This window comes from Eulemur rufifrons, chromosome 2, assembly GCF_041146395.1.
Source record: "Eulemur rufifrons isolate Redbay chromosome 2, OSU_ERuf_1, whole genome shotgun sequence".
Taxonomy (NCBI): domain Eukaryota; kingdom Metazoa; phylum Chordata; class Mammalia; order Primates; family Lemuridae; genus Eulemur; species Eulemur rufifrons.
Window position 1 is genome coordinate 71,189,074 of NC_090984.1, and position 24,544 is coordinate 71,213,617.

Here is a 24,544-nt window from a genome sequence, read left to right on the forward strand (position 1 = left end):
CATACCAGGTTGAATGTGGGGAAAATAAGTGATATAATGGAGTTCAAGGACAAAAAACTGTGGGAAGGCGGAAGCAGATGATTAAAATAAAAATGGTGGTCAGGAGCTGTAGTTGTTCTCCCAGGTGCTTTGTTGGCAGACATAAAAAAAACTTTTCTATCAAACCCCACCTGAATCTTTCAACTACAATGATGCAAAGAAAATGCACGCTAATTATGAGCAGGAACATTATCTATTAATATGTTAATGAAGCAGGTTTGCTAATGGTGAAAGACCTGAATTTTAATAAAATTTTAAGAGCTTCTTGATTACGTGTTTGTTAGTCGATATGATCATTTAAAATTATCTCTAGGTGGCTTTACATGGAATAAAACCTACATTAGAACTGTATTCTAAACAGGCCTTAATGAAGCAGGTGAGGATACCATCTGTGACATAAACACTAGCAGCCAGAAATTCACTTCAAAAGAAATGTAAACTAGTTAACAGGAAACATGTTATCATATCTGCCAGTAACCGCTTTCAATGCAGGTAATTTATTTATGCATTTACTTGCTAATTTTTTCAAACATATTTGCTTATGAAAATAATGTTCGATTGCATTAATGGATACTGCCTTTCAATATTGGAAGGGTTATTTTTCATTAAAAAAACCCTCTAGTGTCCTGTTTTGACAACATCCCATACACAGATAAAACCTGTTTTATCCACACAAACTCCATACCTTTTGAGGAAAAGACAGTCACCAAAAATCCAAAAACCAAACCAGAATTAGTGTAGAAACCTCACTGATATGTCTGTATGACTAGAAGAGATTGTGTTACCTATTCTCCAGAATGATGTTGGCATCAATGTGATTGGTAATCCCTATCTGATTCTCTAGAACGTTGGTGAAGGTGATTGCATCTTCCTTTGTTTTGCGTAGTGGAACTGAGAGGCTCTGATGAGTGGTTAAGCCTGGGTTGCAACCTATGGCTCCTGAAGAGAGAGCAGGCACTGAGGAGGCAGAATGGAGCCCTGGGCGTAAAACACCAGCCCTGAGCCCGCAGAGCCTGGGGGAGGAGCTGGGATGGAGAGCCTCTGCAGTGTGTGCAGTGGGCTTTGTTAGATCACTGGGGGGATTTGTGGTCTGGGTATGGGTGAGGCCTGTGTCTTCTCCGTTATGTATGAGGTGGTGATGAAGGTGTTAGTGAGGGAAAGCGAAAGTTAATTCTAGAAACAAAGAACCAGCTGCTAAGAGTCCATGCTCAAGTGCTTTTAGCGCCCCTAGCTTAACCAGCCAAGAATGAAGGGCAGTGAAGGAGACAGGTGGGTGGGATGAGGAAGAGCAGGGACCTCTAGCTCTCGCCTTGACACTCTGAGGTTTGAAGAGGGTCTGAAGAGAAGAGGTTATGGCAGGAAATCACTTTCGAAGGAGCAACCTTACCTGAGAAAGCAGCAGGTGCTTCCTCCTGAGCAGAGTTCCTTCTATAAAGGTGATGGTATCCCTCAGGTTTCTTAATTTCCCAGGAATTTAATACTAATTTACTTGATGGTCTCAATAAAACATGCTTCTGTGGCACTCATTAGAAATTACAGGTAATACTCTCTTAATTCTTAATAGCGTGTCTAATGAGATTTTTGAGGGTCTTTTTTAAGGTCGATGAGAAACAATTCAATCGAAGGTAATTGGGCATTTAAATGGATTCTAATTGGGCCCTGGGTGAATTTCTTTGAGGGCATGCTGCCCTCTAGGGGTTGAAGTACACTGCATAGAGCAGGATTTCGGAGGTGTCAGAGCCTTGTTCGAGGGAATGAGGTGCTTACCTAGATGTGTTTGAGTTTTTATAAGAATAATTCAATCTTTTCATCCAATTGCATTGAACTCTAGAAGACAATATTTCATAAAAATTACCAACTATTCTAAAGGCCTTAAACAAAGTAATATCAGATCAATATATTTCTTTTTACCCTCAGTTCTTTTTTCTCTTTTTAAGATTTATTGTCTGTCATGAGTGGAGTGGGATGGAGAGAAAATGTACAGACACTTTTAAAACCATAATCCTCCAATTCCTGATTATTCAGCACAACAGTCTCTTAACCCTTATTGGGTGGCTATTCTCTGTCGGCCCTTCTTACATGCACGCCACTGGAGGCATCAGAGGCATTTAACTCTTGCTTCAATTCTACTGAGATGTTGCAGGCCACAAAGCCATCAAACTGCAGAACTTTTGTTTGAACCCAAGTTTTCTTATTCCAGAATCAGTGCACTTTCCATTTTGCCCCCAGAAAACACAGGTGGCTATCACTTAGCTTTTTAAACAACAGGTCATTCGACTCTTTTTATGCTTCTGATTTTCTACAATAACCATGACTTCAGTTCCTTTTTAATAAACGAGAGGATTTATAAACAGATAAATATATGACAACCATGCATTGTATCCTTTGGCAACACCTCAGTTTTGCTAACATAGCCTAGAGAGAAAGCCAAATATGAAAATTAGTATTGTGGTATATGCCAAGGGCCAGAGAGAAATTCAAGTCCTAAAGAATCAAGGGGTGGGACAGAAAAACTTACAACAGTAGAAAAACTGGAGGCACAGGGTAGAGTGTAAAAAAAACACCATAAAATGAACAGAAAAATTCTGATCTCCTGCAGCTGGGGTGCTTCACACACCATAGCAGGACAGATCAGAGAATCATGGACCTTTCTAGGAAGGACATGTGCTTCCTCCCTGGAGGTTGCTCCCAGATGAGACGCGCCTCCTTTTACCTACCTCCCCACTCCAAGCTCACATTAAACATCAGCAACAGGAAAGTCAGGGCAGGCTATAAATTCCTTCTTTCGGCTACAGATTCTGTGTTAGTGGAGAGAGAGTTTGTGGAGTGGAAAGCCACAGCACAGAGAAGAGAAGCCATTCTCAGAGTCAGAAACAGCTGCAGCTGGCAGTTTACACACAGTGTACCCCACACAGGCACACACACTCACACATGGATAAATAATAGTACCATAGCATCTTAGATTTGAAAGGTTTTCTCATCCAGCTATCTGTGCATTACAAATAACACCTTATAAGGAGTGTCCCCTCCTTTTGCAGAAGGAACTGCTAGAGTACGAAAAAATTCTGTTGTTTGATGTTTAAAGCTGCCTTGGAAAGTAGCCTGGTATACCCCTCTCTCTTTTAAATGCATAAATCCTTGTCTGAGCGTCCTCTAACATTAAGCAAGTTACGTTGACTTAAATCTGCCTTTGTCTTGACATCCATTAGTTCTAGTTCTGGCCGGTGCTGGCAGATTTGCTAACAAGTATTTACAGTCAAATATTTCTTTCTTAAATTCTGGTCAGTATACATAATAACAAGGAAGAGTCCTACCTTTCTCAGTGGCCATCCCCCCGCAACACCATTTATTCCTAACATATTGTTCAGAGCACATGCATACCAGCATGACTGCTTTTCTGATGATGGAGTTGATGTCATCAGTGATTTTCATAATTTCTGAAAACATCTTCTTGAAATGGAAAAAACAATGCTGACAAAATTCTGAACAAGAGAAATCAAAAAGTGTAGCATCCCCTCCTCTTGCAAAAGGAACTGCTAGAGTAAGAAAAAATTCTGTCATTAGTATTTGTTAATATTTAACGTTTATTAATATTTATTAATATTTAAAGTTGTCTTGGAAAGAAGCCTGGCATACCGCCTGTCTTTTAAATAAACTTGGTATAAATCAATCTGCTATTAGTGTGTATGAGAAGTGTGTGTGAAAGAGAGAGAGAGAGAGTTGGGCCTTTCGATTGCCGTGATCACCTCCTTTGCAGTCTAACCTAATGCGTCCTGCTGTAATTTCAGGCCAGTTCCTCTAGCCTAGGCCTTGATTGGACTGGCAACGGCTAATCAGCACCTCCACACCTCCCTCTCCTTCTCTTACTCCTTTGTAGATCTGTAAATTCCTTCCCATTGAGAGGTTTTCTAGCCTTTGGGGATTTCTTTCTCAAATCTGTTATAAATTTCATTCTTTCTCTGGAAAATATGGCTTAAGCTATAGGTTCAGAAAAATGGAGATGTAATATTTGTCACCTGTGTTTAGTGGTGAAAATAAAGAGAAATATCACAAAGCTTTTTAAGTGTTATTTGTAATACAAATTAGAATTTTTATTGCTTCTTAACCACACTGGATTTCTTATGACTCATCTTCTTTTGTCAAGTGTAGCCATCCCTGTCCTCAGTTTAAACCAATTTAAGATCAGAGCACTCACTATTACTGTATTAACTTGTTTGGGAGTAAAGAACTAAATGACTCAGAGTGAACTTACTGAGAAGGAATTTCCCCCCAAAATGCTATATTTCCTCTCCCTTCTTTCCTTGGAAAGGGTCAGGAATGGGTTTATGACCTCCCCAACTCAGACCCAACCCCAGTCATCCTAGCAGAAAAAGTGTTGGAAGCACAAGGTGTTTCTCAAATTGATATCTCAGCTCAGGCCCTTTCTGGGAACACCTAAATCTCACTCCCACTCCATTCAGGCCTGGTCCTAGAGCATCTCTGCTTCACTCATTTGCATGCATTTGAGATATATTTCCTGAACAACTACCATGTGCAAAGCATCATACTAGGTGCTGGTCATATGAGGTGAACACAATTTGTATGGTCCCTGTTCTCCTGGCAAGTGAGAAAAGTAAATAGGCAATCATACAAGTATGGTTAGAGCTATGATGGGGAAGCAGAGTGCTGTGTGGAGATTGAGCAGGCCCCCTGAAGCAAGCCTACATTGAGGGACTGTCAAGAAAATCCTCTTTTAGGAGAATATGCTTGAGTCAAGGTCTGAAGGATCCTTTGAAATTAGAACAAGAGGGAACAAGTGTGAAGAAGTAGAAAAAAGAGCTTGATGTTTTTAAGGTACTGAGAGAAATTCAGTATAACTGATTATACTGTGTGTGAGGTGGGGGGAGGACTTTCTGAGTGTAGGGCATTGAGGTGAGGGGAGTGACTTATGGCCAGAAATGAGACTAAATATTAGCTATATCCCATGTTTTAGGACTGTGGTCTCCTACCCCCAGGCCACAGACTGATACTAGCCTGTTAGGGACCGGCCTGTTAGGGACCAGGCCACACAGCAGGAGGTGAGTGGGTCAAGCCAGTGAAGCTTCATCTGTATTTACAGCTGCTCCCCATCACTTACATCACCACCTGTGCTCCGCCTCCTGTCAGATCAGTGGTAGCACTAGATTCTCATAGGAGTGTGAACCCTACTGAAAACTGTGCATGTGAGGGATCTAGGTTGTGTGCTCCTTATGAGAGCCTAATGCCTGATGATCTGAGGGGGAGCTGAGGCAGTGATGCTAGCTCTGGGGAGCAGTTACAAACTCAGATTATCAGTAGCAGAAAGATTTGACTGCACAGAGACCATAATAAATCAATTGCTTGCAGACTCATATCAAAACCCGATCAGTGAGTGGCAAGTGACAATTAAGCTAGACTCTAGTTTCAGGAAAACAAGCTCAGAGCTCCCACTGATTCTGCATTATGGTGAATTATATAATTATTTCATTATATACTACAATATAATAATAATAGAAATAAAGTGCACAATAATTGTATTGCATTTAAATCATCCCAAAACAATCCTTCCCGCCCTGCCCCCAGTCTGTGGAAAAATTGTCTGCTATGAAACTGGTCCCTGGTGCCAAAAAGTTGGGGACCACTATTTTAGGAAGTTTGGGCTTGATTCTACAAACAGTGGGTAGCCACGGCAGGGTATAAGCAAATGAGCAACACAATCAAACATACAGTATATAAACATTGCTGTGACTACAGTGTAGAGAAGGAAAGTAAAACTAGAAGCAAGGAGGAGATTGCAGCAACCCAGCTGGGAGAAGTGTGGCTCATTCACAGCACTGGCTCTGGGCCTGGCCTCTGGACCCAGGACCCCACCAAGTTCTGCAGCAATCATTCTATCTCCCCTCTCTCATTCCCTGATGAAGACAAATCTCTGTGAGATGGGTAAGCTTCTTGCAATTTTGTGTTATTCACGTTTTTTATTTCTGCATTTTATGATGCTTTGACATCTTGGGGCCTGCTCCTCTCAGGGTTAGCTAATTCCTAGAGATAGCAAAAAGCTTGTCTGAAGCACACCTTCCATATGCAAACCAGTCCAGAATCTATACTTCAAACCACCTCATCTGGCTTTTACACTCCAGGAGACAGTATTTCTCTGCCCTAATCACCCCAGGACCGTGTATTAATAGTAGACAACTAAGGACCACACCAGTAGCCCAGAGCCCAATGAAATTATTCAAATTATCTGTCCTAAACCTGCTCAGCGGCTTACCCTGCTTCTCCCATCCCTTCCAATGAAAATCACCATGGAGGCTTTTGGCCACGTGTTCCCCTCGCTTCTGCCTCCCAACTGACCTCACACTTCCCCACACAGCCCTCCTATGGAGAACCGTAACAGCGATCTTTTCAATGGCAATTGTCTCCTGATCTCTTGGCCTCATCTGAATAAAAACAAAATTCCAGGTACATTTTCAAACAAGTTGCATTTCACCCAAGTAGGCCCCACACTAAGAAAATTGTGAGAATTCATGACTAATTTTTTATAGATCTAAATGATAAACAGGTTTACTTAGAGACTCTATAATACCTTAGAGCACTCAGAAGAGTCATGCCCATTATTTCGGGATTAAAAACTAGTCCTGATATAAAGTCTTCTTTGGACCCATGCTTAAAAAGCTTAAAATCAATCCTCAAAATGATCCATAAGTACCTCAACTAGAAGTCAGGGAAAAATAGTCTCAATAATCTTTAAAGGAATACAATAAAAGCCAGTAGCAAATAAAGCAAAATTCACAATTCTGTATCCACTTAAAAATTACCAGGCCTTCAAAGCAGCAGGAAAATATTACTCATCACAAGAATAAAAAAAAAAATCGATAGAAACAGACTCAGAAAAGACAGAGATCATGGAATTCATAAATAAGAATCTTAAAACAAATACTATAAATCTTATAAATGTCGTTGAAATGAGAGTAGATCTTAAGTGTTCTAACCATATACACAAAAAACTTAACTATATAAAGTGATAGATGTGTTAACTAAGTTGGTTGTGGTAATCATTTCACAATATATGAGTATATCAAATTATTATGTACATCTTAAATATATCCAATTTTATTTGTTAATTATACCTCAATAGAACTGGAAAAAATAAAAATAAATAGTGGAGATGAAACAGATCATTTTAAAAAATCATTTAATCCTAACAAAGCAGGATGAAAGGAAAAATACACAGATGGGACACACAGAAAACAAACTGCAAGATGATAGATTTAACCCCAACCATATTAATAATTACATTAATGTAAATGTCCTAAACACTCCAATTACAAGGCAGAGATTAACATACTAAATAAAAAGCAAGACCCAATTATATGCTGTATGGAAGAAAATCACTTTAAAAGTAGATTTTTAAAAATATTAACCTATGTAAAATTACGTAGAATAACGTAAAAGGATGAAAAATATATAACATGCAAAACACTGATGAAAAGAAAGCTAGAGTGGCTATATTATCTTCAGAAAAAGACTTGAGAACAGGGTACCTTACCAAGGATAAAGAAGGGCATTTGATAATGTTCAAGGGATCAATTAATCAAAAGGACATAATCAAAACACACATGCACTTAATAATAGAGCTTCAAAATAAATGAGGCAAAAAAATTATGGAACTGAAAGGAGAAATATAGAAATCCACAATTATAACTGGAAATTTCAACATTCCTCTCTCAGTAATTGACAGAACAAGTAAAAAAAAAAAAAATTTGGAAGGAGGCAGAAGACCAGAACAGCACTATCAACCAACTTGACTTACTTCACATTTACAGAACCTTCCATTCACTAACAACAGAATACACATTCTTTTCCTGGGACATGAATCATTTACCAATATAATTTATATGCCCAGTCATTAACAAGTTTAATAAGTTAGAACGGATTGAAATCATATAGAGCATATTCTTTGACCACAATGGAATTAAAGTAGAAATCAATAAGAAAAGTATATCTGAAAAAATCCTAAAGTATTGGAAATTAAAAATACACTTCTGAATAACCCATAGGTCAAAAAATAAACCAAAAGAGAAATTACAAAATGAAATACAATGAATCAAAATAAGTGGGATATAGTAAAACTGTTTAGAAAAAAATTCATAGCAATAAGTGCTTATGTCAAAAAATAAGAAGGGCTAAAATCAGTAATCTAAAACTTCTACCTAAAACTAGATAAAAAGGATAAACTAAACCCAAAGGAAGGAAAAATAAAGATAAGACTGTAAATCAATGCAGTAGAAAACAGATAAACAATAAAGAAATGACTAAAACAAAAAGTTGCTTATTTGAAAAGATAAATAAAATCAATAAAATTCTAGCCAGATTTGATAAGAGAAAAAGTAACAAGGCAAAAATTACCAATATGAAGAATAAAAAAGAAGGGATCACACAGATCCTAAGACATTAAAATGATAAGGGAATGTTATGAAAAAATGTCTGCCAACACATTTAATGACTTAGATGAGATGGAAAAATTGCTTCAAAGACACAGACTACCAAATCTCAGTCAAGCAAATATAGGTAGCTTGAATAGCCCTGCATCTACTAAAGAGGCTGAATTCATAGTTAAAAGCCCTTCCACAATGAAAACACCAGCTCATCTGGTATTACTGGTCAAGTGAACCAAACACTTAAGGAATTGGTACCAATTCTACTCAAATTCTTTCAAAAAATAGAAGAGGAGGAAACACCTCCCAACTCATGAGGCAAGCATTAACCCTAATACTAAAACCAGATAAAGATATTTTAAAAACCCCAAAACCCTACAGGCCAGTATTCCTCATGAATATATGCAAAACTCCTTTATAAACCTTTTAGAAAATTGAATTTGGCAATATATAAGAAAAGGATAACTTATCACAATTCAAGTGGGGATTCATACCAGAAGTGCAAAGTTGGTTTAACATTCAAAATCAATTAATGTAGGAAATGTTTGTGTTCTTATACCACAATTTTTACAAAAACAAACAAAAATCAATGTAAATACATCATGTGAATGGACTAAAATAAGAACCACATGATCATCTCAGTAGATGCTGAAAAATCATTTAAGAAAATTACTTCACAGCAATCCCCTATACTGGGAGCATAGGCGAACTTTCTCAACTTGATAAAAAACATATACAAAAACAGCTTACATCATCCTTAATGATGAAAGATTGACTCACCACATTCCCGCTAAAATCAGAAACCAGTCAAAGATTCCATTTTCAGTCCTTCAGCTTAACTTTGTAGTAGAGGTTTTAGACAATACAATAAGGCAAGAAACATAAGTAAAAAGCATATAGAAGAAAAGAAGAAGTAAAGCTGCCATTATTTGCAGATAATGTAATATCCTAAGGTATATATAAAATAACTAAGAGAAATATTAATAATAAGTCAATTCAACAAAGTTGCAGGATGCAAAATCAATATACGACACTCAATTATATCACTCAGTTGTATTTTATATACCAGCAATGAGCAATTAGAAATTAAAAAATTTTTAATACCATTTAGGACAATATAAAAAACATAAAATGTTGAGAAATAAATTTAACAAAATATGTGCAATACCTGTAAACGAAAACTTCAAACAGTATTGAGAAAAATTAAAGAATCATAAATAAATTAAAATTATACTACACTGATGGATTGGAAAACTCAATGTTTTTAAGATACTAATTCTTCCCAAATTGTTCTATAAATTCAAAGTAATCCTAATCAAAATCCTAAGCAGCTTTAAAAAAAAACCACAACTTGACAAGCTTATTCAAAAGTATATTTGAAAATGCAAATTACCTAGAACAGCCAAAACAGTTTTGGGAAAAAAACACAAAGTTTTAGGATTCACACTACCTGATTTCATGACTTTTTACAAAGGTATGGTAATCAAAAGAATGTGGTATTAGTGCAAGTATAGAAATATAGATCAAGGGAAGAGAATAGAGGGTCCAGTAAGAAATCTACATACTAATATATACTTAATTGATATTTAATAAAGGCACTAAAGTAATTCAGAAGGAAAGAATAGTCTGTAATAATGGGCTGAGACTGTTCATCTATGGTAGCAACTGGGAATGCAAAATATAAGGAAACACTTATACTGATAAGAAGCTAGATAGCTAGATAGAAAAAATAAACCTTGAAACTTATCCCCTAACAAAAATTAACTTCAAATGGATCATAGACTTAAACATACAAGCTAAAGTATAAGGCTTCCAGAAAAATATCTTCATGATCTTGGGTGAATAAAAATTTCTTAGAGCATAATAAGCTTCAATCAAGAGAATAAATTATCAATAAATTGTACTTCATCAAAATTAAAAGCTTGTGCTCTTTGAAAAATATCATTAAGAAAATAAAAATGCAAGTCACTGACTGAGAGAAAATATTTACATAACTCACATCCGATAGAACGAGAATTTCTGTCTAGAATACATAAAGTTCTCAGAACCCAGTAACAAAAAGACAACCTGTTTTAAAAAAAAAAATGAGCACAGGATTTGAAGAGGCATTTTACTAAACATATATGACAGCAAATAACACATGAGAAGATGCTCAACATCATTAGTCATCAGATAGATGCAAATTAACACCATCATGAGATACCTCTACATCTCACTAAAATGACTAAAACTTTAACAGACTGATAATTCCAGTGTTGTAAAGGATGTGAAACAACTAGAACTCTCATTCTAGTTTTTACTGAAAATGAAAAATGGTAGAGCCAATTTGGAAGCTTTTTTCACAGTTAAGTGTGTATATATTATATAACCCAGCAGTTGCATTTGTAAGTATATACCCAAGGGAAATGGAAACATGTATACACAAAGGCTGTTTTATGAATGGTTATAGCAGCTTTATTCATAATAGCCAAAAATTGGTAAAGACTCAGATGCTCATCAACTAGTGAATTAATTAACAAATTGCGATGTATCGCTATAGTAGACTAATACTCAGCAATTAAAAGGAGCAAAGAACTACAGGATAAATCACAAGGTATTATGCTAAGTGAAAGTAGTCTGACAAAAAGGCTGCATTATGATTCCATTTACATAAAATTATAGAAAAGGAAAAACTATAGTTACAGAAAGCAGAACCTTAGTCACCAGAGGCTGGGGGTGAAGGCAGGAAATTGACTACAAACAGCCATGTGGGAACTTTTTTAGGGTGATAGAAATGTTTTATATCTTAATTGTGGTGGTTGTTACATAACTGTCTATATTTGCAAAACATATCAAATTGGTGAATTTGATTATGTGCAAATTCTACCTCAATGATGATTATAACAACAGAGAATGGAAGGAGAGAAATTGAAGACTGTGTGTATAGATAAGAATTTAAAGAGTTTTGCTAACGGGATGAAAGTTGGCAAAGGAAAGAGGGTCAAGAAAAAATACTTTTATTTTTAAGATGGGGAAAAAACAGCATGTTTGTATGCTGGTGGGAATGATGTGGTACAGAAAAAAATGATAATATAGAATGGGAGAGAGCCACTGCTAGTGTAGGTCCTTGCTCCTATGGGAGGACAATGCATAAAGAAACACTTGCTGTTAAGACAAGCGTGGCCATAGGAGTCTGTGGATGTTCTTTCCTCTGGTTGCTCATGTCTTCTGTTTTCACAGCGAGGTAGAAACCTGAGTGTAAGGATAGGAGAAGAGACAGTTAAGAAGAAATAAATAAAATAGTCAAGGAGGATGGTGAGAGAATGGATGGTCTGGAGACATCTAGCATGATGGCCTGGCAACACTAAGGCCTCATTTGAAGTTGATGGTCATAAATTTAAAGTGAGACAAGACCACTGACTGGTCTCACTTTCATTGTTGTGTGTTTTTCTCTAGCCACATTATGCTACCTGGGTGCAGATGCAGACTTGGATTTAACAAGAGTTACAGTTTTGCCACAAGTATAAGAAGGTGAGAGGGGATAAAGATTTGGGAGTATGTGCAAGGGAATTATTATAATGATTGGTCATGAAATTTAAGTTGGGTAAGGAGGGAAGTGAGAGAATCAAAGAATTGGGAGATAGTCAAAGGTGGGAAGACCAATGGTTTGGAATCAAAAGTGTTAAAGTTGTATACACAGCTTCAGCCAACAATCCATATTTAGGAATTTATCCTTAAGAAATAATGATGCAGATACACAACAGTTACAAGAGTGTTCATTTCAGCATTTTATATAGTGGTAAAAATTATATTATATGTAATATAATTGTACAACTATTCCTCAATTGAGAATTGGTTAAATAAATTATGGGCTTAAATTTTATCTCTTAGGTAATATATGAAGTTTTGCAGTAGATTTATCTGGAAGCTGGACTAACAAACTTACTTTCTGGTATTTCAAATTACTGATGTTTGCCATTGCATTGTTCTGATATCCATATTATGAGTAGACTCCCTAGAGTGATAAGTAATAAAACAAAGAGAATGCAATTGTGTATTTTCAGTGGTTTTTGTCATCCTACATTTGAGTTATGGTAGAGTAGTCTCCAAAAGAACAGCCCTCAAATGAAGCAGGTAAGCACAATGCCTTTTCTCATTCCTGTGGTCACTGTTCATAGTGTGTTCTGGTGCTATTCTATCTGCCTATAAATTTGAGTAATGACCACTCTTCAACAAGAGCCTGTGGCATAGGTGTTGCTCAAAGTAATGGGAAAATACATAGTTCCTGAATTCTTCTGGAGTCTACAGTGTAAAATATATTGTATATGTAGTGTATGCTTAAGAGTATGAAATAATCAAATTGTGATATTTCCTTTTCTGGAAGTTGAAAAGAATAATTAACATTGCAAGCATGCATAATATTTGGCTATAAATGAAACATCTAAGAAGACCACAGATGTCACAGATTGTATTATTATTCAAAATCTCCAACTTTCCTCCCTGCCATGTTGATATCAAGCTCAATTATGTGGCTTTGCATTAGCCAATCAAATGTGAGAAGTGATACATGCCCTTTTCCATCAGAACCTTTAACAGCTATCTCATGTTCTGCCATGTTCTATTTACCCTCTTCCATAAGACTGAAATGTCCTATGTAGGAGATTTTTCCTTCTGTTTGGGTCCCAAAATAAAGACAAAATGGAGCTGGGCTGCAGGGATATGTCATATAAATAAGAAACAAACCTTTTTAGTCAAGACACTGATGTGTTGGGGTTGTGTGTTTCTGCAATACTTAATCCAAGCTGACTGCTATAATAAAGTAAACAAATTGGATATTATCTTGGATATATGTAAAATACTTAAGTGCATTCTGTAAAATGAAGTTGGGATTACATTTATTCAGTGCCAACCATCAGATATTATTCATGCATTTAATATTCATATTAACCATATGTGGAAGATGGCGTTATCTCTAGATGAAGGTCAAAGGCATTGAAGCTAAAAGTAATTTCACACAATTGGTTTGATAGCCAACATTGAATTTTTCCTTCAAAGTCAAGACTTCATTAGTACTTAAGTCCATGCTCTCTCCACTCTAGCATACTGCCTTCTGAGTGACAAAGTTCTCAGTTCAGTTGCAGCTTTAGACAGGATGGACCTACAGGAATTCTTTATTTCTCTTCTAATTAGTTAGGGAGAGCTTTATAGACAAGGTAGTAACTTTGAAACTGAAACCATTTGAAGAAAGGAAAAGAGTTTGGTGACTTGTAGAGATGGGTGTTTCTAGAAAAACATAGACTAAAAAAAAAAAAGTTCTGAACTAGTAGCGTGATGGCTGGATGATAAAAGTACAGTAGACTTCCCTGAGATAATCTGAGGGTTCCAAGCTTCAGGGTGTAAAGAAACATGAGAATAGAGGAGATGTTGCTGAAGACCTCCTAGAAACAGAAGATGAAGGAAAGTCTTGAACAAGAGCCAGGAGGTTATGGGAAAGTATGGCCTGGATAAAGTAACCATAGATAGCTACATTCATAGTGTTAAGGGTCAACTGAAAGATTAAGAGAGTTAATCTGGATTTTTTTGGTAGATATTTTGGCCTTTTTCTTCCTTATGTGCAACAATGAAATGATTTACATTTGACAAGTATAGATTGTATATATTTAAGGCATACAACATGATGATTTGATATATTTGTACATTGTGCTATGATTACCACAATCAAATTAATTAACATACTCAGCACCACCTATGCTGTACTTTAGATACTCAGAATTTGTTCATCTTATAACTGAAAGTTTGTAGCCTTTCACTAACATTTCCCCACTTCCCCCACCTCTACCATTCTACTCTGTTTCTATGAGTTCAAGACTTTTTTAGATTCCACATATAAGAGAGATCATACAGTATTTGTCTTTCTTGGTCTGCCTTCTTCCACTCAGCATGATACCCTCCAGGTTCATCCATGTTATGCAAGATGGCAGGATTTCCTTCTTTTTATGGAAGAATAATATTAAATTTTCATTATATATATGAATACCTATATCTATATATATCACATTTTCTTTATTTATTCATCCATCAGTGGGCACTACTTAGGTTGATTCCATATCTTGGCTATTGTGAATAATGCCTCAATAAACTTGGGGGTGTAGATATCTCTTTGAGATGCTGATTTCATTTCCTTTGGATATACACCCAGAAGTGGGATTGCTCATCATATGGCAGTTCTATTTTTAATTTTTTGAGGAACCTCCATACTGTTATTCATAATGGCTGTACCAACTTACATCCCCAGCAATGGTGCACAAGAGTTCGCTTTTCTCCACACTCTAGCCAATATTGATTGCTGAACTTGTTGCTAATGACCATCCTAAAAGGCATAAGGTGATATCTCATTGTGGTTTTGATTTTCATTTTTCTGATGTTTAAAGATATTGAGCACATTTTCATATACCTTTTGGCCATTTGTAAGTCTTTTTTGGGGAGGGAGTCTATTCAGGTACTTTGCCCATTTTTAAAATTGGATTATTTGGGTTTTTGCTATTGAGATGTGTGAGTTTCTTATATATTTTGGATATTAATCTCACATTATATATATAGTTTGAAAATATTTTCTCCCATTCTGTAGGCTGCCTTTGCATTTTGTTGATTGTTTTCTTTGCAATGCAAGTAATGAGCTATTGTCACATCTTTGCAGAAATTGCTTTCTTGCCCTTTATTATGTCTGAGTAAGATCACAAAAGTTGTTTATCTCCCTGAGACCCATTAGTTGACAGGAAGTTAGAGTTCTAACCCTTCTTGGAGTCCAAATTGCCACACCTAAGTTCCTAACTTAGGCAAATTTCTCAGCCTCGCCTATAGTCTGCAAACCAGTTGACTGAGGCATCAAATGATGACAATAGGGGAGAAAGTTAATGCTACACAAACTGCAGTGCCCTTTTTTGGAGGGGTTGAAGGCAACTAAGCATTCTAAAATCAGTTTAGAATTAATCATTCCCCTACATTCTAAAGCTTCACAGACATACAGGTTTTGGGTAGTAGAGATTTCAGAAGTCCATGATTTACTAGCAGTTGATGAAGTAGAGCTTCTCTGGAAAACTTATAGTCCCCCTCAAGCTCATATGTCCTGTTAAGTAAGAAACAAACAGCCAGCTCCTTCTGTCTATATCCTTTTGTCTTCAAAGGACAAAAGGATATAGTTTTTACTATATCCTTTTTACCTTGTTAATGGAAGAAATGGTTATAGTTCCCAATGTATGACTCGTAGTAGAGGGGAATAATTTGAGGCTACAGAGAAAAGGAAACAAAGATAAAGTGTAATTGTTCTTTCCAAGCCAATGTGATCCCAGTCATTTCTCTTTGTGGCTATAATATCCAATCATACAAATGAGATTTCCCCCCTACACTTCAATAGTTTATGTGAGCCTCCTATTCGTTATCCCACTATTCTATTAATAAGAAAGCAAATGTCATTATGAAAACAACTAGATTTAAGAGCATAGCTTATTTACACATTTATGTGCTTTCAAGATTATCTTACAAAGATAATGTTATTTTTAGAATGAGAAAAACAAAATATCCATCCTACACAGGTTTGACAAGTGGGATTATAAATCAGATTTTTTTGGAGTTTCTCTTTCTTATTAAGAGAAAAGAACTTTATGTTTCAAAAATCTACTTCCTACCTACTTATATGTGTATTATATATATGTACAGTATATTTACATAATTAAAGTGTACTTGTGGAATAGGTTGCTCCGTTGTTGAGCACACCTGAAGTATTTGAGTATTCACTTGCTTTCCTCTCAATCAGTGGCAAGTTCAGTGAAAAGAGGGAGGATCCTTGTAGTGTCTCCTGGACGTCAAAATCCTGGGAACTCTATTTCATTAGTCTCCTCTGCTCCCACACAGCCCCAAATTGGTAAAATGACTGTCCTTATTTAAGATAATGTTCCAACCACAAATATGAGCAATAAGAAAATCCTACCCTGTCTCTATGTTTCAACTTGAGTTAAATATGAAATGTTCCACAAGTGAATCAGGAGCACTGTTGAACACTTGGTCAGACAGATGATTGAATCCATCAGTGTGATTAGGCAGTGAAAAACAGTTCCCCAGAAAAGCAGTTGTTGCTTTACTCACCATATCAGGTTTCTTTTGTCCTTTCCTGATGATTTGTGTCTCTTACTCTGCATTTTAATTTTGTTGTAAAAGCTTTCTTGTCATTGCACAGATGCTTATCTAACTACATCAGACCCTGACATGTTATGATTCCAGATTGCCTCTAGTTAAGAGTTTACCTCCCAAGAGATAATTTAAACCAAAGCTGATAACTTCTTTATTGCTGGAGGAATAGCTGCTTAATACACTATCCTTCAGCAAAGCTGGAGGAAGAAAGGATAACAGGAAGAAGATATCTCAGGTGAGAGATGCAAGGACTCTTTAAATGGATTTTTTTTTTTTTTTGGATACTTTTGTCTCTAATTTGCAAATAGCCTCCATTCCCCTTCCTAGTGAATTCTGCCAAATATCCTATCCAGTCCCTAGGAAAGGAGAGAGAGTATAGTTTGTACTGGGAGTAGAGAAAAGGGACAGCCTAATTCAGAGCGTTCAGCAGGGGGAAAAGCATTTGAAAACCTGTTGACTCATAAAGGACCACCCAGTCAGAATACAGGAGGAAATTAAGCATGACCAATGTCCCTTCAGATTTTCCTTCTATAGCACCCTACTTACAGAAGCTATGTGAAACATTAGTGGCTTTTGAAATTACATGACCTCAATAAGGACCTAGAAATTTTTTATTGGTTCATATGGCAGATTATTGAAGAGAAAATGATCTACCTCTAATATGTGATAATGTTCCTTTGCTGGGCAAATAATAAAACTCTCCACTGGACATGGTTGGAAAAAAATGAGAATCCTCAAAAAAATTGAGGTTGATGTAGAAAGAAGTTGGGGTGGAAAGAGAACTTGACTGTCTAAAAGCCTAAGGAAATCTTACAGGTTTCCCTCTAAAGTTAAACCACAACTCTATGGCTCAGCATGGAAGGGATACTGTTCAATTCTTTGGTGAATTTGTAGACTGAGTAACATTAATGGTGAGTACAAAGGAGAAAGGGGGATACTATACACCTTTGGTTACTAGTGGGGGGCATCAGAGGGGAATAAACATGTGCAGAATTGGAATTCTGAAAATAATCAAGGTACCATTTAGTAAATTGCCTCACACACCATGGCTTGGAAGAATGATGAGTGACCTGGAGGGATACAATTTCTCATGTGGATTTGGAATACTAAATGATGTGGTCACATCCACAGAAATCATTATGCCCTGGAGTAAGTACAGTACTTTCCCAGCATTCTAAAAACTCTTTGACAGTGTATTGTTCATGTTTACGGATAACCTGCTTAGGCTGATTAACTGAAATGCCCAGAACAGATAAACATGGTTAACAAAATATCCAGCCATGCCAAGCCCATAAATATCCTGCCTGGGCACTTTATTCATAAGTTAAAAATGTTTTAAAGGTAGTGAAGTGTGTGCATGTCTGTGTGTGTGCATATGTGTGTGTGTGTGAGAGAGAGAGAGAGAGAGAGAGGAGAGAGAGAGAGGGGAAGAGGCAAATTGTGTGAACAAAGCAAGAGAATACTAAACATCTAAACATCATTGTTAAAAGGGAAGGTATAGGTTAACCTGGGCTCAAATAACTTCCTTCTAACCCATCAGCAGCACATTATTTAAGATACTAAAGTGCTAAATTGGTCAGATAAGAGATGTGCTAAGATGTAAGATCCTCTGAACAAAGAGAAAAGAAAATTGAAGTGAAAATTGCAATCTCCACCTGCAGGAGACTTAAGTGAGATGAAGTGAAACTGTTTACAATGGAAGAACAGAGAAAATGTGAAGAGGATGATGTTTAATAATAAAGATAAAACTGGATGCAGGGCACAGTGGCTCACGTCTGCAATCCTAGCACTTTGGGAGGCCAAGACAGGAAGGTTGTTTGAGCCCAGGAGTTTGAGGTTGCAGTGAACTATGATGACGCCACTGCACTGCAGCCCAGGCAACACAGTGAGACCCTGACTCAAAATCAAAACAGAACAAAACAAAACTGGAGACCTAGGGAGGAAAAAGATGACTGGGGGAAGGGCTAGGACAGCCAAAATCGTAAAGCGCCACAGGGATCTGAGCCTGGGGGTCGGGGAGAGCTTAGGGGAGCTTATCAGAATCAGCAACGATTCTACTGAATGGCTGAGTGGACAATGGCTGTCAAGACAGCTGCAGTAGATGTTTTCCTGGAAGAAGAATGGTGGAATGATAGTCACAGGAGAATATTGTGACTTGAGGACAAGAGCTATTTCATTAACAGCTAAACAAGAATGCTTACAAACAGCCTTAGGGGAAACACAGAGGCTGCGTCCAAAACTGGGGGTCTGGTGGATGTGGAAAGACAGAGAGACAGACAGATAAGATGCTTAAGAATGTGACTTTAGAGAAGCATCTGTGAGGAAGGTAACCAAGACTGTCTATTGGAGGTAATTCCCACCATGTGGTCAAAGGTGTAAGATCTAGAGCCAAACGGCTTGGGTTCAGATCCTCTCTACCACTTACCAGTGGTGTGACCCTGGACAAGTGACTTGAAACCTCTCTGGCCTTCACTTTCCTCATCTGTAAAGTGAGCCTACTAATACTATCTTGTGGAGTTGTGGTGAGAATTGAATGAGTTAATATGAAGAAAAGATCTTAGAAGATTGCCTGGTACCTAAGAAACATCAGCAGATGTTAGCAACTACTGTGATACGTAATCAGCCTCTGTGAGTGACCCTGAGCTCTGTAGAGTGCTTTTGGCATGCTTTTCATCCTCCCAAACTATCCATAAGATAGCTTGTAGGGGCTGTGTATTATGTAGCCATCACATTAAGATACAATTGTCCCCCTTAAGGGCAGCTTGTAGGGTGGCTAAATATGTGTTAAGCTGAGGACAATGGTAATGTTCTTTGAGGTTTATAACTGCCCTGGGCAAGTCACCCCTACCCACTGAGCCTCAGTTTCTTATCTGTATAAAATGGGTGCATTATATACACAATGTATAAGGTTTCTGTGAGGTCAACTGTGAAAGTACCTAGAAAAATGCTTAGAACACAATAAAAGTTTGCTGAGCGTGAATCTGCCTGGTGATGTTGATGATGGGGGACAGGTTTGAAGTCCGTTCATCTAAGGAAGGAGATCCTAACTGTTCTGTTCTCACTGCTGCTGGGAGAGAGGCCTTGGGTTCAGCTTTTGTCAGAACTTGGAAGAACTGATCTTTTAGGACACAAAGGAAATAGACATTCATCTTTTTCAGCTTATCACAGGTGTGAACAGAAAAAAAAAAAGATGACAGCCTGGGTCTCTAAAATGGGTTGGTTGTGATGAGTGCATTTTTAACTCTCCCCTATGGTTTTTCTTCTCTAAAGGAAGGACCTTAGCAACCTAAAGGAAAGGAGTGAAAGGAAGCAGGTAACAGTTTATACATTATGGCTCCTGCTGCCCTCCTCCTGCCCAGGACACAAGAAGGCCTGCCGGGTGGGCATGCTGCTGTGGCTCTGACCACCTCCCTGGCAAGCAGCTGAGTATATATCATTGGGTAGACCTCCTGGCTCACCATTTAGGACCAGGATGAGTTTGACTGAGGATATGCTTTCCCAAAGAGCCTCCTGGAAGGAAGGTCTCTCCATGGTCTAAATTCCTTAGTCATGGGCCTCAGATTTAATAGGCCCTCTGCATTGCATACTCCAAGACCATTTCCCTGGAGCGCTAGGAAAAAAAGAGTCAAGGAACAGAACAGGCAATGATTGCTTTTTCATTTTATCCCCAAGAATATTCAGGAGGTCTTTGTCACCACCAATAGCCATGAATCTTTACCCCCATTCTTGGAGAAAACAGTCCTTCTGGAGGAAGAGCACGGAAGAGGCAAGCACTCAGCCAGCTGACCACAGAGGCAAGTCCTAACCCAGCCTTCTTCAGAAATTCTTTCCTCCTTTTCTTTCCCATCTGCTCTGCCAGGGCTAACTGGGAAGCTCCCTGGCAGGTCCCTATATGTGTCTTACAATGTTCAGGCTCCCTCCCCAGCAATCATTTATTAGAAAGGGGTTTTATGATACAAATTTGATAATCTCCCATGCACACTGGCACTGTTCTAATTGAAGTTGTAAGCCCATAAAATTCAAGCCCTTTGTCTTCCTGAAGGCCACAAGGTTTAAAAAGATACTATTGTCCTGCCTAACACCCACTACATTGTCACCAGGGACTGATTAAACAGAGTCCTGAATCGAAACAGTGCGGATTTTGTCTAGGTCCTTTTCAGGCCTGACAATGTCCTTTTCAGTTCCCAAGACAAAAGGAGGTTTAAGATCGAGATTCTTCTAAGATAGCCGCATCCATATGGAAGGCAAGGTGGCCAGCAGCTGAGACCCAAACACCCCGCTCCCTTCCCCCCTGCTCTCCTCTCTTTTTCTCTCCCCATCCCCCAAAATCCCAGGTGATAACACTGCCTCAGCCACCCTTGTCCTTCCCTTCCTCCTCCTTGGACAAGACAGCTAGAGCCCCTAACAGGCCCAATGGCTACTCCTTACATCCTTCATCAGGGAAGTTGCTCCCTTGCCGGACCAGAAGCCTGAAATCTTCCTGCGGTGGGCGCCGGGGAGCTAGGTCGTTACTTCTCCGAGAAAGTGACTGCCGGCATATGAAACCCCACGGCTCCAGATGCGGAGAAGGGTACTTACAAACCCAAGGGGTGGGGCACTAAATCCCCTAGATCCCCTACACTAGATTCACTAGTGCAGGTGAAATGAAGCCAACCTGCGAATCCTGCCCCAGCGTTCAGTCACCAAACCCACTCTCTCCAAGGCGTCCCTCCCTCATCTTCCCGGGGCCGCCCCGAGGCAGTAGTGCCCTGCGCTTGTCATTCCCAACCACCCTTTGATTTCTTCACCATGTCGCCCCTACCCCGTCCCACCGGCCAGGTACTGCACCAGGAGGAGGCGGGAAACCACAGATAAAGAGGCACTCCGTGGCCTAACTGGGGGTTACAATTTCCCCTGTGCTCTTCAGGTCCCCAATTACTCGGCTCTTGCGCTCTGGAAACTAACAGCTTGAGGCCAGGCCTGGGCTGCTCCAAGTGCAGTGCGCTCTGGCACCTGGCCTCGCTGGCCCATCTCCGGAGAAGTTCGTTATAGCCTGTTGTGGCCCACAGGGTTGACTTTTGGTGTTTGAAACGCCAGCAGCTCTGGGAGCCCATAGGCGCCTCTGAGTTACTCTGGGGCCAGAGACACCTCCGTTGACAGGGACCCAGCATTGCCCTAGCTTCTTCCTCTTCTTTCCTTCCTGCTCCCAGCCCCCAACCCCAGTATCTTCCTAAAGCCAGGTCGAGACTGCAATCTGCCCTTCGACCCACCCCCGGGTGGGCGCTAACTCAGCCGGTCAATGAGCTAGGGGACTCTCCGAACTCCAGTCGGGGAAGCACGGCTCCCACCTACGTTCCCGGCAGGCGCGCATCGGTTCCAACCCTACACATTTTATTCTCGCAACACAAAGAGGAAAAATACTCTATTTCTTTTAAAATAAGTTGCTTCCCATACAAATAGCTATTTTAAAATATACAAATAAGGCTCAAGCAATAAAATCTAGCTCTGGGGTTGGCGGTCGAGGGAAGTGGAGGCGGCATCTTTGCAAAAGTTCCTGCTTGTGTTTCCGCGACGGCTGGTGAGGGCCGGCCAGGGGAACCTGGTGCTGACGGACATGGGGCTGCAGGAAGGCTGCCGGGGAGCGTTCCAGGTTTTTGGTTCCAGCCCTGCTCCCGCCGCAGAGAGCGCTCCCAAGTCCAGGGTAGCCCCAGGTTCACCGCGGCGGCCTCACCAGTTCCAGGAGACCAGGGTGGGGGGCGCCAAGTGCTGGTAGGTGGGGAAGAGGCCGAGCGCCGAACCGGGCCCGAAGGTGGTGTAGCCTGGCAGAGGGCAGGAGGCGGCCGGGGGGGCGCCGCACTTGTCCTGGGCGGCGGCGGTGCCTGCCTCGCCGCAGCCGCTGCACGACTGTCCGTCGCGCACCAGCACTGGCACCACTACGCGCCGCAGCAGGCTGGGCGTGCCGTGCAGCTCAGCGGAGACGGCCAGGTCGGGCGACTCCGCCGCCCCAGGCGCGCGCGCGCGTTTCAGCTTGTAGCGGTGGTTCTGGAACCAGATCTTGACCTGCGTGGGCGTGAGGCGTAGCAGGCGTGCAAGCTGCTCACGCTCAGGCGCGGACAGGTACCGCTGCTGCCGGAAGCGCCGCTCCAACTCCAGCGTCTGCGCCTTGGAAAACAGCACCCGCCGCTTCTTCCTCTTCTCCACGTCCGAGCCAGGAGACGTGGACCGAGCGGACTGCCGCTGCGATGAGTCTGGCGTGCTGGTCTCCGGGCTGCTCTCGTCCGAGGCTAGGGACAGCAAAGGAGACATGGACTGGTGAGACGTCGGACCCTCCGAGCGCCTGCTGCCCTTCTCGCGCGGGTGTTGAGCTGCAGGATGGAGGGCGCCCCCCGCTTGCACGCGGCTTTCAGGGCGAGGCCATTCCTTTTCCTGAGTCCACGTCTGGGCACCTGCCTCCCCGAATTCGGTGACCCCATTCATACCACAACAGTAATCACCGGGCCTGAGATTGTGCCCCAAAGAAATTCACCCAGGGCCCCTTAAAATGTCAGCACTGGTGGCTGCGCTGGCCGACCAATTTACCACAAGCTGGGTCACCAACACGGGCCACCTCCACGTCCACTGCATTACAGTCTGCCAAGGTTTGCAAAGCCCTGCACAGAGTGGGTGTGAGGGTGCAGTAAACTCCCCAATAATGGCCATCCCAGACTGAGGCTTGGAGAACGTGGCCGGGTTTTCAGGCACTTAAGGCAGATGTTTTAAATATTAAATATTCCAACCCCTAGGAATCTCCAGACACAGAAACCCAAATCCCGGGCACTAGTGCCAGGCGCAGGGATCTGCTCTCAGAATGTGCTGACCTGGACGAATGGGATAGGGATTTGAGGGCAGAGCCTCTGATTCCAAAACGAAAGAAATCCAGACCCTGGGCTGGGATTTCGGCTTCCCATCCTCTCATAGTCCGGGCCCATGATTCTGCTCTCCCCTCCATCCCCCACCTCAGTCCTCTGCTCACTCACAGGGATAGTGGCCGCGCTCCGACTCCAACCAGGCGGGGCAAGGGTCGGGCTGGGGGGCGCATGGCTCTGGCTCCCTCCTCGGCAGGTGCTGCGCGTCCTGCTCGGGTAAATCCAGGAGGCTGCGCACGGTGAAGCTGAGGCGTCCAGAGGTGGCCATGGCGGAGGAGGGGAAGGAGGCGGAGGCGGAGGCAGGGGCAGGGCAGGCTGGGAACCGAGGGGCGGCCGGGGCGCCGCTCCTATAGGTGGGCGTGGGAGGCGCTCGCCAGGCGCTGGCAACCGGGATATTAGCGCATTTACAGAGGAATCCGTGTTTATATAAACAGCTCTTCCCACCCGCGCCGCTTTGAAAGCAGAGGTCCGGGTCTCCAGGGTGTTAAGCACCTGAATGAGTGCTGGACCAAAGTCGGGGCAAGCCCGGAAGGTGCCACCTCCGCCCCCGCCCCGCCCAATACCCCGCCCCTCGGAGCCCGGTTACCTCCCAGAGAAGGCAGGAAGCAGCCTTCGGCATTAGAGATTCTGTCTGATTAGCCCAAAATGGGGACAGATAATGGGGATTGTTGCTAGTGAATAACATCTTGGGTGGCGAGCGGTGGCCACCACCCTGCCCGACCCAGCCCCAGCTTCCTCCTCCTCCTGGGCTGATATGGGGCCTGGCCCCGCTGGAGCACCGGGAAGGGTGGGGGCAGCATGGGTGGGTTTATGAGCACCCAGGAATTTATTCCCTGTTTGCTTTATTCCTTGAGTTTGTTTGGTGGAGTGTTAGTTCCCGCAATTATCCGGAAAGTGATTTACAAAGTGGCGTTAAACTCTGGTGCGATCCCTTTCTCTTTTTGGTTAGGGCCCCTCTAAGGATTCAGGGCGAGAAATTCCTAGAGAGCGCAGAGAATAGCTTGGCCATGCCAGCATCTGGGC

General features: G+C 40.9%; 1 protein-coding gene across 1 annotated transcript; it reads right to left on the reverse strand.

Moving 5' to 3' along the window:
- Window positions 1-22,343: 22,343 nt before the first annotated feature.
- Window positions 22,344-23,789, reverse strand: NKX2-8 (NK2 homeobox 8). Its single transcript, XM_069464308.1, has 2 exons — window positions 23,633-23,789; window positions 22,344-22,900 (listed from the first exon to the last, which is right to left on the reverse strand). Exons 1-2 carry the CDS (start codon window positions 23,787-23,789, stop codon window positions 22,344-22,346), a joined length of 714 nt encoding a protein of 237 aa, XP_069320409.1.
- Window positions 23,790-24,544: the final 755 nt, after the last annotated feature.